At 46.1% G+C, this 16,160-nt stretch overlaps 1 protein-coding gene across 2 annotated transcripts in view; it reads right to left on the bottom strand.

The window, feature by feature from the left end:
- The window catches only part of KCNQ3 (potassium voltage-gated channel subfamily Q member 3), a 303,171-nt gene that overhangs the window by 10,409 nt on the left and 276,602 nt on the right, over positions 1–16,160 (bottom strand). For both annotated transcript variants that reach the window (XR_010936121.1, XM_067711237.1), the window contains exons 10-14: positions 8,416–8,618; positions 7,410–7,512; positions 4,924–5,055; positions 2,313–2,405; positions 193–277 (exon numbers count right to left, since the gene is read on the bottom strand). Coding sequence is in view for 1 of the 2 variants with exons in the window: in XM_067711237.1 (XP_067567338.1) it covers positions 193–277; positions 2,313–2,405; positions 4,924–5,055; positions 7,410–7,512; positions 8,416–8,618 (616 nt within the window). In the remaining variant the exon portion in view is untranslated. The remainder of the gene's footprint in view (positions 1–192; positions 278–2,312; positions 2,406–4,923; positions 5,056–7,409; positions 7,513–8,415; positions 8,619–16,160) is intronic.

Here is a 16,160-nt window from a genome sequence, read left to right as displayed (position 1 = left end):
AAACTAAGACTCAGAACAATTTATTCACTTGCACGTGACCACCCAACCAGTAAAGTGCTGAATCGGCGATTTCATTTCCAGATCCTTTATGACTGGTAGATTCTCAAGTATGTTATCTCCCTATGAAAAAAAATGACATTTGAAAGTAAATTTCACATACTTGTTTTTTGGTGAGAGAAAGGAAGGACCTACCTGCCTCTCGACTTTCACAAACTTCCCCATCATGCTCTGGTCTTCAGCTTCGGATGTGGACGGTCTGGCCACGTACGGTTCATTCCTAGGGAAGAGCCCATGTTGCTGTAAGATCGTGATAGCTACTTGTGCCTTGCAAGGTCATTTCAGCTAGGTGGGCTGTGGCCCCTGGAACTATCCTTCTCGTGTTCAGGCTGACGTGGTCTGGAAGAGACCACGCAACTCTGGAGGCAAATGGGCATCAGGAAAGGCCAGCATTTTCCTGTCTTCAACAGGGACATCTCATGCTTACCGTGTTTACTGCAGGGAAGTGTGAAGTTTAACCAGCGGACTGCCAGGGAAGTCCTGAAGCTGAATATTAAGCTGCTCTTAGGAAGCTCTGTGTCAAGGTTAGTAACTGTGCCCAGAGTGTTTGATTCCTTTAAATTATGTTCCTTGGCCTTTCCGTCTCGGACGACTGGTTGAGGATGGAGTGGGGGAGGGGTTGTCTCATCTCTGAAATTCTACACAGTGGGGACCAATATTCCAATATTTCATCTGTTTCATTTAGTTAAGACTGGGAAACAGATGTGAAATCTGGAAAATGATGCAAAAGATGCTATTCGTAGGGAACAGGATGGAGACGTGTGCTGCATTTGCTCCTTGGCCAGGCACAGTTCATATCTGCCTAAATTCCAGTTAGTTTCAATACTGCTCTACGTAGAAGAGACCTTTCAGGGCACTTAGCTATTGCTTGAAACCATTCATGTCTGGCACTTTCTAGGCAGTTGGTTTTTCTCTTTAGGCTACTGACTCCTGCTAAGACCCTGGCCTGTCTTGGGCTGAGCAATCTTGAATTAAAGCACATGTCAAATACTGGTGGCCTGTGTGCTGAATCCAAGCCCACCGGTGTTCTCCTTGGCTTGCACAGGGTTCTAAACATTTAAGCCATCTCAGAAATGGGGAATTGTACATGAAATCTGGATATGCAGCTTTTCTTGAGAAATCAGACTCTCTGGAAACAGAGGATCTTCATTGGTAAAATTAGCAACAGCAGAACAAAGTAACAATTACCTCCTTGGGATGGGGCACGTTCACCCCTTGCTATTCTATCCCCAGGACTGAGGCCAAAGATTAGATGCTGTATATTATCCTCCTTACATTCTCCCTTCTTTAATAAGGAGCCTTATTATGATAAGGTGCATAACATTTCTTATGCCTACCTCCCGTCACTCATGTTACCTGCCTTGAAGACACTGGGGAATAAAGAAGTGTACACTTCTTTCACAGTGGACTTTCTAAAGCAGGCATCCCCAACGCCCGGGCCACGGACCGCTACTGTTAGGAACCGGGCCGCACAGCAGGAGGTGAGCGGTGGGTTACAGCCGCTCCCCGTCGCTCGCATTACCGCCTGAGCTCCGTCTCCGGTCAGTCTTACAGTGAGTTGTATAATTATTTCATTATATATTACAATGTAATAATAATAGAAATAAAGTGCACAATAAATGTAATGTGTTTGAATCATCCCGAAACCATCCCCCCCCAACCCCCAGTCCGTGGAAAAGTTGTCTTCCATGAAACCGGTCCCTGGTGCCAAAAAGGTTGGGGACCGCTGTTCTAAAGGATGGCTCCTTGTTCATGAGGACCTAACAAAGGACAATTCTCAAACATCTTTTGAGGGACAGCGGAGCTGCTCTGTTGAAGGACACAGCTCTGCCTGTTACAGTGTTGTCAGGGACCTGACATCTGATTTCCTTCTTGGGCTCTGTGGGTGATGATGCAGGAAAAGCCGAGATAGCTGACCAGGAGTGCCTTGGGCTCTGCCAACGTGACATATTCTTTCGGTTCCAGTAAAGCTCATAAGTCTCCTCTTATTTTATAACTAGGAGACCATTAGTTTCATTTTCAATAGCCATAAAAAGCAGTGTCACCTACAGGGTCTGGGTGGAGGGGCTGCAAGTCTTTTGTACAGAAACCTCTCAGATGGCCACAGGCCGGAATAGGCTTCAAACTCTTTCTCTTCATCTGGTTTAGGGGAATGGCAACCTCACCCCACCGTGAAGAAGCCCAGCTGAGGTTTGGGGAATGCTCTGTGGGCTTTGGCACCACACAGCCTGTCAGCCCATGACCATAGGCCCCACCTGGGAGACTGCTGGGATGGGCAGGTGAATGCTTTCTGAGACTTCTTATGTTTTGGAGTAGACGGAGGTCCAGGGGTGAAAATCATATCTATTCTGAAAGAGAGCACACAAAGAGAGGGGATTAAATTAAAACCAGCTTTACATGAAAAGAGAAGAAAGCAATTCATTCTCTTCCTTCTGCAGTCAGCTGTGGGTTTGGAATATAAAGGAGAAGAGAAACAAGAGAGGAAGGGGGAAAGGGAAAGGAAGAGGTGACGAGAGAGAGAGACAGAGACAGAGACAGAGACAGAGACAGAGACACAGAAAGAGAGTAAGAATTTATAATCTCAATGTATCATTATCTTTTTTCGGTCCAGGGGTACCGGGAGCATCTCTCTATCCCAGGGGAGAGAGGCAGCCAAACCACTGAGACAGGGTGACAGTTGTGTCTTGTTATTTCTTACAGGAAATGTCATGTGTGCTACAGCCTATCTGGTCTTCCAGCTCTTTTATTCCACCCAAAACACCTAGTTAGGGAGTTTTTCCTCCTAAACCCTAGCCTCTGTTTTCAGCTGTGCTCTCTTTTCTCTGCTGCTTTGCAGGCTTCTCCGACCATTAGAGGGATGATCCAACACTGGCTCCCACACCTTGCTTCCATTTCTGCTCAAGCCACTAGCTCCCTATCTGCACCACCCTGAGCACAACAGGAGACAAACGCCCCCCCACCCCCTCCCCTCATCAAGTTGCACGGCTAGGGCAGGGGCCGGGTGTGGGAGCAGCCTTGAAGGCTTGTCACAGGCCTAGGACCGCTAAGACCACGCACCCAGAAGAAGCCATGCCTCACTCTGTCTCTCTGCAAACCCAACCGCTCCTCCAGTGACCCCACCATGTACTAAATCACCCTTCCTTTCTCTCTGGCCTCCTGCAGTATCAGCATGGCTGGGGGCATGTGATTAGCCCACTTAGGCAGTCAACCTCCCGCTAAGACTCAGAAACTCCTGTGCCTGATAAATACCAAACATGATGACTGTGCAAAGGTCCACTCAATGCACATTAAGAGGGGCTGATATTTCTGGAGGCCGGTATGTCCTAGACATCATGTTCCCTCCTTCCATCTCTCAGAGAGACACATTGCATAAATAACAGCACGTTAGGCTCAGAACTCGTTCACGTATCCTTTTGCTCGGCAGCATTGAGCACCGATTGTGTGCCCGCCACTGTGCTGGGCTGTCACAGTTGGTATTCCATTTATGGATAAAGGAAGGTCACAAATAATAAGCATTCTTCCAACCCAGCAGCGTCGTTAATGGTCAACTCATTCAACATGATGGTCCTATTAACTCTGCAGGACAACCCAATGGTGAAATATTCAGATGAGAAAACTGAGGTCCAGAGAGGACCTGACTCATGTCAATCTGAAATCTCACACAGGTCTGAGAATGAGCCTCAGGGCTTTGGCTTCCTGATGTCAGTTCTATGACGTGACATCCAAGTGTCCTTTAGTTGTTTTAAATGATTTTCTTTTTAAAAGGATATTTTTACAATTCATTGAAGATTTGATAAATTTAAAAAGAAGAAATAAAATCACACATGGACTCATCACATCAGTAGAGCTATGGTAACCCCTTGGGGGAAGTCTTATTTCTTTTCTTTAGGCTCCTGTAAGGGAGAGTGTGTATGTGTTGTGTATATTTCCAAATAAATGCTACGTGTGTACATTTTTGTAATCACGGTATATAAATAACATAGTTAATATCATCACAAGATCTAGGTAGACTATATATAAATATAATCATACATATGTCCATAGAAGTATCTAAGTACTATAAGTAATCATATTATGCATATATATATTCACTAATCACATAAATTTTTTTCTCACTATATACATTTTTAACATGTCATTTGATGGCTGCATAACTTTTTAATGAGAGCAGGTACCATTCTTTTCTTAATCACTATTTATAGATTTGAGGCAGTGTGGTATGTTACAGAGAATGGGAGTTTTGTAACCAGTTGGATCTGGTTTGACTTCCAGCTCTGCCACCTACTAGCTGGGTAGTTTTGGGCAAATCCATCGTCCTATGAGCTTCAGTTTCATCACTGGTAAGATGGCAGCTATAATGCAATACTTAGGGGGTTATAAGGGATTAGAGACATAAATGTAGAGCACCAGGTGCCTAACAAAAATGGAGGCAGTTACTGGGAATTGGGAATCAATGCTGTTTCCATATTTTCACTAGTATAAATAACACTTGATGAACTTTTAATTGGGTGAAAATTTATATTTAGAATTAGTCAACTGGACTCATTTTAGGTAATCCCAATTTTGTTGGCAACATCCAAAGCAGCATAGTCAGGGGCCAGTAGCACAGATGCCTTTTTTCTCCCTGAGGCCTAATCAGGGTGTTGATCTTGGCTGTGTCAATGTCATAGAAATTCTTCCCAGCCTGTCTGATCTGGTGTTGGTTGGCCTTGACATCCATGTTTGATGAATATGTTTGTTCTTAAAATTTCTCCCCTGCACTGTGGATTACTGAATGCCTTTCACCCTCAGCACTAAGGTCTACCTGGCTCTGTCTAATTCCTTAGCAGTCAGGAGAGCACCATCCTTCCAGGTGTGCTGTCTTACCTCGTCTGAAGGTACTTTATCCTGGAAAGCATGTCAAGATGTCCGGCGGAATACTGCTCAATCACATCCTTCACGTCATAAGGCCTCAAAGTCTCCTTGAATTTTTTTTTATAGAGACGGAATTGTAGAATTCTGCAAGGCAAAGTAGAGACATTTGTACATCAAGAGTGGACAGTAAAGGAAATTATGATACAAGATGAGCAAACTCTGGGGCGGAGGAGGATAAAACATCCAAAAAGAAACAACTTGATGAGAAGTTTCAACTCTTGGTCCTGGTTCTACCTCTTGGAAACACACTGAATGAGGCTGGCTGGCGTCTCTCCTTCATGACTACCTCCTTTTACTCGTTTGAATAATAAATTCATAGTAACAATAAGAGCTAACATTTATTTCACATTCATTACATGCCAGACACTGAGCTAAGCGCATTTTTAACAATTTGCTAATAGATCAATTCACAGATGATGCAACTGTGGCCGAGAGAGCTCCAGCATCTTCCCAGGGCCATCTAGCTCATAATGTCAGAGTTTCCTTCAAACCCAGGTTTGTACGTGGACAAGGCTCACGGTCCTAATCCTGTGTCACACTGCTTTCCATTTGAGGACAGCTGACATATCTCTTCCTCAATAGCCTCCTTAGTCTTTTGGCTTATAAGCTCCCGGAAGAGAAAAGCTAGCTTCTGTTCCCCGAGTTTTCTCAGGTTCTCAATTAAGTGGGGGCACCCAGAACTTGGAGATGCTGAACCCTCACCTCCATCTTCCTGGGAACCAATAAAGTCATCCTAGGTGATTAATGCTCCTTGAAATTCCCATCACGAGGTTCAACTCTTGCTGAACATAGTGTCAGTTAAAACCTTTAATCATAGGCCAGGTAGGAAACACAGCTTCCCAGGTCCTCCCATCTCACACTTGTACAGGTCTTTTACTTTTTGGCTGCATCGGGTCTTAGTTGTGGCACGCAGGATCTTTGCTGAGGCAACAGGTTTCTCTCTAGTTGTGGCGTTCGGGTTTTCTCTTCTCTTCTAGTTGTGGCATTCGGGTTTCTCTCTAGTTGTGGTGTTCGGGTTTTCTCTCTCTCCTCTTCTCGCTCGAGCTCAGTAGCATGTGGGATGTTAGTTCCCTGACCAGGGATCGAACCTGAGTCCCCTGCACTGTAAGGAGGATTCTTTACCACTGGACCACCAGGGAAGTCCCATGTACAGGTCTTTTTTATGGTGCATTCAAGGCTCATTTTGTTTGTCATAGCCCATGGCGTCAGCCCCTAAACACTATTTTTGCCTATTGACTGTATATCCAACTCGCCATCCTTTCCAATTTTATGTCATTTTCTAAGCCTGCCCTTTACATAGCTCCATCTAAGGTAGGTATCAGGAACTATGGCTTGCAGGCCAAATCTGGCCCACTGCCTGTTTTTGAAAGTAAAGTTATGTTGGAACACAGTCCCAGTCATTCATTTGTAGACTGTTTACAGTTGCTTTTGCACTACAGAATCAAAGTTGAATACAGCGGAGACCTACGGATCATAAATCCTGACATATTTACTACCTGGCTCTTTACAGAAAAAGTTTGCCAACCCCTGAACTAAGGCATCAATGACAATGCTAAAAAGGATGGGGCAGAAGCCAGACCATGAAGCATCCCGGCAGAGACCTCCCTCAAGCTTGACACAGATTCATTCATTGGTTTTCTTTGAATAAGACCATTCAACCAGTTATGAATCCAGGTAGTTGTGTTTTTATCCAGCCTCATTTCTGGGACATTGTACAGGATGGGATCATGAGGAACCAGGTCAGCGGCTTTGCTGAGGGTCACATATTATAAACTATTGTGCTCCCTGATCTGCTGGACTGGGAATCTTCTGAAAATATCACGACTAGTTCTCAGAGACTCTGACTTAGTTTCCAGAATTCACTGCCACTATGGCGGGGTGCTTATAAGCCCATATCCTGGTCAAAGTTTCCTTGAAGTAGTAGCATATTTTTATTTTCTTGTGGAATTCAAAACAAAACAGAAATAGCCAGGGTGAATTACAGTCTTGTCTGAAGCAGACAAAAAAATCCTATCCGTGATTATCTTGTTGAAAATGCTAATTAAAAAAGAACTAGATGGATGAAGACAGGCAGAAGAAAAGCTATTTTGAGTGAGAAGCCTTATAAAAGAAAACTCCATGTCAATACACCCCTGCCTGCCTCCCCAACATCCTTTAAAATAAATGGTGGCCGAAGCCAGACAAGAGGGTGACAGTTGGAAACACTGTCAGGGGCCTGTGGAAGCATTTTTATAAAACGGAGAGCAAGGGTCTCCCAGGATGACCTGCTAATGCAGCCGCTCCCTTAGAACTGACATAGTCTCTGGACTTGACTCAGGGGTTACCTGAGGGATCTTCTGCCCACCTTCCCAAAGCCCAAGAGCACTTTACAAAACCGCACCCTGTGGAGCTGAGCTGGGGCCTCGGGAGGCCCACAGGCAGGGAGGAGGGGGCGTTACCTGACGGCTCGGATGGCGGCCTTCAGGGTGGGGATCATGTCTTCGATGAGGAAGTCATTCCCGTAGCCCCTGTCCTCCGCTATGGGGTCGGCCGTCCCGGCATCTGGGAGGGAAGGAGACACATGTCAAGGGCAGGTCACAGTACTCGGAAAGGCTCGGGGACCTGGTTCGGTCAGAGCCATCCAAACTCAGCCTCCTGCATCTCCATTCCCATTTCAGAAACCCCGATGCGTCCTCCAGTTGTGACGTCATTCCGTCATTCAGACCCTCTCCTCATCTCCCTTCCGTTATCCAGATGTCTGAGTCAGAGGTGCCTGTAGGTCAGGACTGTTGCTGGGGGAGAAGGCTAGGGTGGAGGTGATGTGAATTCCAGGGTTCCGGAGTGGCCCTTTGGAGGCAGCCAAGGGACACACGTGGGTGTTTATCAGACAGACCCGGGTTTGGATTCTTGCTCTGTCAGTCATTATCCTTGTGACCTTGACTTGGGGGGTGGTCACTTTCTGAGCCCTACTCATCCTCCCTTTTCGTAAGTGAAAGGGGCACACAGATGTGTTGCTCCTACAGCCCCCATGGGGCACTTCTCCAACACCTCCTCCCACCCCTGGGGGTGCTGAGTTCCCCAGGTGTCCAGATCACTCTGCACCGGGCCCCTTTCCATCCTTCGAGGTGACCTCCATGGCAATGCACTCATCAGGGCCCCCCTTAGGATCCATGGCGGTATGTCCCAAGGCTCCCTGGAGGGGATGTGCAGACACATGTGGTGACCCTGGCCCAGGAGAACAGCTAACGTGGGCCCTCTGCTCTTGGAGTGAGTGCAGGGACCTATCACAGCCCAGGGGCTGAGGATAAGACAAGTGAGACGCTGATGCAGGGCAGCAGGAAAGGGCTACTTTGTAGACTGCAGGGTTCTTCCACAGGGAAGGAAGGGAGGGAGGGAGGGGAGGAAGGAAGAGGGTGGGAGGAGGTGACAGGGAGGAGACAGGGTGAGGAAGAGGAAGGGCGTTACCTTCAGAGCTCTGCCAGAAAGCGTATGCTTTCATGCGGAAGGCGGTGCGGAAACGCTCTTTATTGTTTGAGCCAACAGGCTTTGGTTCTTTAGAAGGACTTTCTTCTATGGCATCTACATTCAGAGGGGTAAATAGCTTTCCTTTAGTATTGCTACCACGAGGATTAGAAAGGCGAACCCGATCCAAGAGACCCAGCTTTTGGCTACAAAATAAGCAAAAGTGAACAATTTTCCTCCTTGAGTGCAGGCTTTCGTAATTTCCCGTCCCTCTCCATAAAGACGCACACATCCTCTTCCACGCGGGAGTGGGACTCGCGCCTCCAGGGCTCAATCTGATTGAGCGGCTTGGAATGGGACAGGGCTTGGTTCAGATCCTAGCTCTGCAACCGACTAGCTATTACACCTCAGGCGCGTTTCTCTGAGTTTCAGTTTCTTCATATGCTTAAGTGCAGCGTAAACGAGATCCAGGATATAAAATGCCAGCCTGTAGCAGCAGGCAGCAAAGCTTCATTCCTCCTCCGCTCCCATCTCCTCTGCATCAATAACTTCCCTTGTACCGCTCCGTGGTGCCCAGATAGTGACTCACAGAGGCGAAGCTTTATCAAGTGTTCCTTGAACAGAACTGAATGACATAAAGCAAGTACCCTAACCTGGTGTCCACAGACACCCCGCCATGGACAGAACTTTGGGGGAGGTCCATGAGCTTGAATGGGAAAAACACTGCATTTTTAATTTACTAATTAGATTTTAATTCACTAATCTCAAACTGAAAATTAGCATGTCTTTCAATTATGAATGTATGAATAAACCCCAGTAATATCCTTAATGCCCCAGCCATGTCCTGTGACTTTCCACAACAGAAATCACAGGTCATTTTATATCCTGTTATCTCCAGGTATTGCCATGCTCGTCACTGCTTTGAAATTATGGTAGTATTCAACCTGCCACTACATCATGCCATTAGATTCAACACAAAGAAGCACGTATACGACTGCATCTCAAAAGTTTAAATATTTTGGTAATTACATTTCAACATTATCAGTTTCTTTTGTAACTGTCTGCCTTTTATTTATGGATTCAAAGTTGTTATTCTGAGAAAGGGTCCCGGGACTTCATTGTACTGCCAAAAGTCTTCTTGGCACAAAAAACAGTTAATGAGTCCAACAGAAAGTTGCCCTGGTGCAGAAACCATCTAGGTGTCCTCGGGCAAACCTGTGACCTTAACCAGACTCAGTTACCTCACCTTTAAAATAGGGATAAACACGTCCCACTTCACTCGGTTGCAGTGGGATCATGCCTGTCAAGGATTTGGCATGGAGCCTGGGATACAGTCGGTGCTCTATAAATAGTAGTTTCTCCCTCTGTCTCTTAGCCTCTGCCCCTCACCTGAGTGGGCACAGGAGGGAAGTCCTTTTGTGTGGTACAGACCAGAGAGACCCATAGTGCTTGTTTCACACATCAGTACACTCAGCTCAGCTGCGTTCTCTCCATCACCCACACGGGGCTTGGTACCCAGCAGGTGTGCATGTACTTGTGGGAGAAATGAGTGAACAAATGAATATGACTATGGGTGGTCAAGTCAGCTTTGCGTCAGCCTGAGATAACTGAGTATTTCTACAGTCTGCGTCTGGTTATGAGAGCCAGAAGCTGCTGCCATCTCTGTGGCTTGGGGTGGTGAGGAGGTCCTGGCGGTGGAGCTGCAGAGGTGGGAGCACCTCGTGCCGAGCAGGTGCCTTACGCTCTCTGAGCACCGGGTCCTCATCGGTTAAGTGGGCCTAACAACACTTTGCTTAGGAGAGATTTGGGGAGCATTACATATGATAATGTCTGTAATGCTTCTTGTCTTCAGCCTGGCATAGAGAAGCCACTAAGAAGTATTTCATTAATGAATGAACGAACAAGTGGATGAGTAATTGTTACACCTGACTCCTTCTGGACTGTTGTCTCTCGCCCGGCATTGTTACATGAATACATGTACATGCCCAGAGTAGATTCAGAGAAATGCCAGTACTCAGATGACGCCATCTTTCCTGAGCTGGTCAAAGTTCTCAGAGTGGTTTCCTGACCGGTACTAGGTAAATGACTAATGAGAATAAACCAGGGTCCAGGGGCTCAAAATACTAAACAAGGCAGGATGTCAACTGAACAGAGAAGGCTTTCCTAGCCATGAGCTAAGGGAGAAGGGGACTTGAGGTCAGTCACTTCTCAGGCCCTCTGCTTCCTGGCCCCTGCCTACCTGTCTTGCTATACCGCCAAGCAGATCCATCATTCCATCAGTACCAAGCCCCTTGCCCATCCCCACGTCCCCTCCTGCATGCCTTGGTGCACTCAGCCATGCCCTTCCTTGCCTTCTCAGTTGACCTCATTCCCATCTTCCCTTTAAAACTGCCCAAGGGTCCCCTCTTGGAAACTGAGTTCTCCCCATCTGTTCCAAAGACAGGCTGTGTTTTTCTCCGTCTCTGTGTCTGGTACACAGGGTAGAGGCTGTACACTCCCACACCTGCCCGCCCCACTCGACTGTGTAGTCCTGGCAAAGAAAGTCCTGCCTGGTTCTCTCTGAACCCACCCCACAGCCTTGCTCAGCACAGCCTGATGGTCAGGACTCCGGGGCAAAACTGGCCTGAGGGGACACGTCCTAAAAAACATGTAACCTAGGACACAGAACTCATGCCGTCTGGTCCTCAGCTCCTTCACGGGCACAATGATGAGGGCCAGCCCATGTTACATGTGGCTGTGGAAGGGTTAAGCGAGGGAATACGTGTAAAGTGCTTAGCTGACTGTCTGGGATGCGGATGTGAGAAGCTTTCAATAAATGCTGGCTGTCACCATTATCTCGGTAAATAATCCTCTTCCTACAGAAGCAGTAGAAAGCTAACGAGTGTGAAAAGGATGGATAAAATTTCCTGAGCCACAAAAAAGTTTTTTTTTTTTTTTTTTAATGAACTGAGATGAGTTCTCAGGATTTATGTATTATTTTACAGTACTTCTTCTCAATGCTAGTCTCAAACACTCACCACTGTCACAGAACTTGACCTGGGCAGGAGATAAGTGTATGAGAAGCTTAATTTTAAACTAAGCAAGACAAAAGTAAAAAAAGTAATGGCGGCCACTTTGTCCTGATTTGAAATCTCAGGATAACTGCTGACTATCAGATGATGAGAGAACTCTCTTGGTTCTATCTCCGTTGGGATTTAGGATTCGCTTGTTTGGCATTTAAATGTTTCACTGCAACTTCTAACAGTCTGAATTGCTTTGGCTATGTTCACTTAATACCCCACTGGTCACAGAGATCGTTTTATGAGAGAGGGATTCTGACAGCATTAGGAATACAGATGTGTCGGGCACGAGTCAGGAACCTCGGCTCTGAATTACGGCCATTGAGCCTAAGAGGCTTAGCGGAATTCTTTCTCCAGCAAAGTGGGTGATCAGCTTACGTCTTAATTGTGTTGCCTGAAATCCAAGACCCCAAAGGGTAATCAAACGCAAGGCAAAGTTCATCCTTGAAACTCAAAACCCATCTCTGCCCTTCTCCGTATGGATTTCTAGTGCATGATTCAGGCTGTGTGTCTGGAGGCTATGCTGGGTCTCGCAAGAAAAGCTCTCCTTGAAGTTGACATCAGATCCCCTTGGAAAGCCGGGTTCCCTGATTTGTTAAGTGCAGACAAATGACTTCCAAACACGAATTGGGAAAACTGGAAATAGAGACTAAGGATGGCAAAAGTAAAGTCAAGGCTATTCTTTCCTGGCAAAGTTGTTCAGCCCCTGCCCTGGGCTCCTGCCCCAGGGAACTCTAAGTTGTGTTAAGCTCCACGCAGTTCCCTGATTTCACACTTCCCAGCCTTGGCACAAATGGTGACCTGTATCTAAGAAAACCTTTATCCCTTCTTTTATCCAAAAGACCGACTTTTTGTCTGAAACTTCGTCCAAATATCAGTCCCGAGGCACACTTCCACTCTTGGTCCAGTTAGATATCCATTCACTGTGCTTCCTTTTTTTTTTTTTTTGAGGTACGCGGGTCTCTCACTGTTGTGGCCTCTCCCGTTGCGGAGCACAGGCTCCGGACGCGCAGGCTCAGCGGCCATGGCTCACGGGCCCAGCCGCTCCGCGGCATGTGGGATCTTCCCGGACCGGGGCACGAACCCGTCGTGCCCCTGCATGGCAGGCGGACTCTCAACCACTGCGCCACCCGGGAAGCCCTCACTGTGCTTTCTTAAAGACTTTTCTCAACCATGGCGCTTGGCCACCATAATGAAATCTCTGACTTTCGAGGGACTCTCTCTCTCATTTTGCCCCCAATGGCATGTCTGGAATCGCACTTGATTGACATCACTTGGAGAGTGCTACTGGCTTCTAGTGGGTCAAGGCCAGGGATGCTGCTAAACTTCCTACAATGCACACAGGGTGGCCCCACAGCAAAAACTTATCCCACCCAAAAAGTCAACGGAGCTGAGCATAAGAAATCAAAAGCGTAAGCTATCTGTTCAGAAACTGTACTTTGTCTAACGAGCCAGCATCTAACACAGTGCCTGGCACATAGTAAGCACTGAAAACACTGTTACGATGTTGGGTGAAAGAAGGAAGGAATAATAATATTTGACCTTCTGATTAAGAAAATGAACCCAACTTCAGCTGAGGGAGGATGTGCTGTAGAGTGGAAAGAGTGTTGCCTTTGGGAGAAGAGAACTGGGTTCAGATTGCTGCCCTGCAGGTAGTATTTTTTAACTTGGGTAAGGCGTTAACTCTTTCTGATTCCGTTTTTTTTTTCACCTGTAAAATAGAGCTAATGTTATGTATTTATTTCACAAAAATGTGTTCTACATCTTGAAAATGCTAGGCTCTTAGTAACTTGCTAAGGTAATAGTTGTGACTAAAACAGACGTGGTTTACAGCCTCCAGTGAGCTTACAATAAGGTCAAGAAATCACACACTAGGCAAACAGATATATGTATTGTTGGAAATCTGACCAGTGTCAATGAAGAAAATGTTGCCTGTCAGATCAGTAAACAAAGGATGTTGCAGCCATCAGGCCATCACATTACAGCCGCCCCAAAGGTGAACCCTGAGGGAGCTCAGGATAGAAACACGATGCCCCCCAGGGTGCACTCTGAGGGGCTTCAGGATGAGAAAGTACCAGATACTGGCCCTGGAGAGCTGAGGTGCCTATAGTGCAATGATTTCAGTGAGCCCAGACTTTTGCATCTTCCCATACATAGAAAAGCGCTAGATTCCTTAACCTGAGATGCCAGGGTTTCTTTAATGAACAGTAAACTTTCGATGTTCTGACCACCCGGTCTTTGTGGCAGAAACTCCTATATATCCTGGATGCTCTTTGGAACGGTCCCTCAGAGCGATCTGAGAGGCTGCATCCAGGGCTTAAGTCCTCAGAAAGTCTGCCGAATAAAAAGTAATTCTTAACTTCTAGGTTGTGCATTTTTTTTCAGTCAACACCAGGAAACAAAGAGAGCGCAGTAACAGAGAATATCATGCGGTCCCCTTAGGTAGGGTGGTCAGGGAAGGCCTCGGGTGGATGGGAAGAACAATCAGAGAACCAGTTTCAGTGGTTCAGGTTCAAGATAATGGTGGCTCCAGACATGGAAGCTGAGACTGGAAGAGTAAGAAGAAGCAAGACTTCAAAGAAAAGGAGTGAGACCTCTCCAGGCAGAAGACTCGCACGTGGGTGCAAAGGGTGTGAGGGCTGGTTTATGCCACTGAAGGGAGCACACGTGACCAAAAATACGTGAATGGGGGACAAAGGGCAAGATGGGATCAGAGGCCAGGTGGGTCAGGGATTTTTAGAAATAGAATTCAAAAATAGGAAGAGGAAAATAGGAATTTCTATTTTATTCTAGGTCTACCTGGAGACACCCAAAGAGTTCTAAGAAGGAAAGAGGATATCAACTTTGCTTTTAAAAAGAATTCACATGTTCATAGCAGCACTGTTCACAACAGCCAAAAGGCGGAAACCACCCAAATGTCCGTGGATGGAAGAATGAATGAATAAACAAAACGCAGTATAAACATACGATGGAGCCTTAAAAAGGAAGGAAATTCTGACACGTGCTACAACATGGATGAACCTTGAGGATATTATGCTCAGTGAAATAAGCCAGTCGCCAAAAGACAAATGCTGTATGATTACACTCATATGAGGTGTCTAAAGCAGTCAAACCTGCAGAAGCAGGAAGCTGAATGGTGGTTTTCAGGGGCTGGAGGGAGGAGGAAACGGGGAGCTGGTGTATAATGGGCGCAGAGTTTCAGTTTTAGAAGACAAAGAAGTTCAGGAGATTGGTTGCACAACAATATGAATATATTTAACGGTACTGAAATGTACATTTAAAAATGGTTAAGACAGTAAATTTTATGTGTATGTTACCACAATAAAAAAATTTTTTTAAAAAAGGGAACACCGGGCTTCCCTGGTGGCGCAGTGGTTGGGAGTCTGCCTGCCGATGCAGGGGACACGGGTTCGTACCCCGGCCTGGGAAGATCCCACATGCCGCGGAGCGGCTGGTTCCGTGAGCCATGGCCACTGAGCCTGCGCGTCCGGAGCCTGTGCTCCGCAATGGGAGAGGCCACAGCAGTGAGGCCCGCGTACCGCAAAAAAAAAAAAAAAAAGCAACAACAAAGGGAACACCGTGGCTGCTCCATGGAAAATGGATTGGAGGAAAGCCAGGAAACAATGAAAGACCAAAGAAGATGCCACTGAAGTTTCCTAAGCTGGTGGCTTGGACTTGGGCGACTGCAGTGGGAAGGAGGAGACCAGCACTTGGACATTTATTCTGGAGAAAAACCACAACAGTCTTCCTTGACGGATTCTGTGTGGCCATGAGGGCAAGAGGCAGGTAAGGCACCACTCCTGGGTTTCTGGCTACACAAATGGGTGGGTGGGGACACGATTTCTTTTTTACAGTGATGCCATTTTGTTTTCAGTTGAGCAAAAGGAGCAAAACAGGTTTGGAGAAGAAATCAGAAGTTGAGTTTGGCGGTCCCTTGTCTTCACACACATACACACTTGATACAAGACTGTGGTGTGAAGCGGATCTTAGTAGATGGTGAGGATTTGCCTCACAACTCAAACAACTTAGGTTGAATATTAGACGTCACTCTTAAAATACTTTTGGAATTTGGAATATAAAAATATAAATAAATTTTGGTTTGTATGTGCTAAAGAAACACTGGAAAGATACCTAAAAACTGAAAAAGATTATTTATGGGGGGTAGGAGGGTGGAGTGGGGTAGACAGGGATGGAAGTTGTACTAAGATGTTTTACTGTTTGCCTCTATATTATTTTGACTAATGAACCATGTAAATTTGTTTTAAGAAACTTAAAATTAAAAAATCATTTAGACTCTCTCCATTGGGAAAATTTCTCAGTGGTTATACCTTCCTGCGGTATATCCTCCTCTCCCTTCCCATTTCTCCTCCTTATATACTTCCTCCAGGGTTGAGTCCTCCTCTGTTCCAGTCTAGATTCTTCTCACTTCCAATTCAATTAAACTCTCTTTTGTCTCTACTCTCACACTCAGCTCTTGGGCCCACGTTTGCACATTAAAAACTCATAAAAGTGTTCATATGAACAAAATACAAAGAGAACCTTAGGAGTACTTTTAAATACAATTCTTGCCCTTCCCATCCAGGATACAGAATAAGATGAGATCGTGGGGGGGAGGTGTCAGTGAAGCTGTGATATCAGAGAGAAGTTGGAAGGGAGACAACCCAATAGGTAAGGTTAAAAAATATCAGA

This window comes from Pseudorca crassidens, chromosome 17 (genome assembly GCF_039906515.1).
Source record: "Pseudorca crassidens isolate mPseCra1 chromosome 17, mPseCra1.hap1, whole genome shotgun sequence".
Lineage (NCBI taxonomy): Eukaryota > Metazoa > Chordata > Mammalia > Artiodactyla > Delphinidae > Pseudorca > Pseudorca crassidens.
Note: the sequence above shows the minus strand (reverse complement) of the source record. Positions and strands in the feature narration are given on the sequence as shown.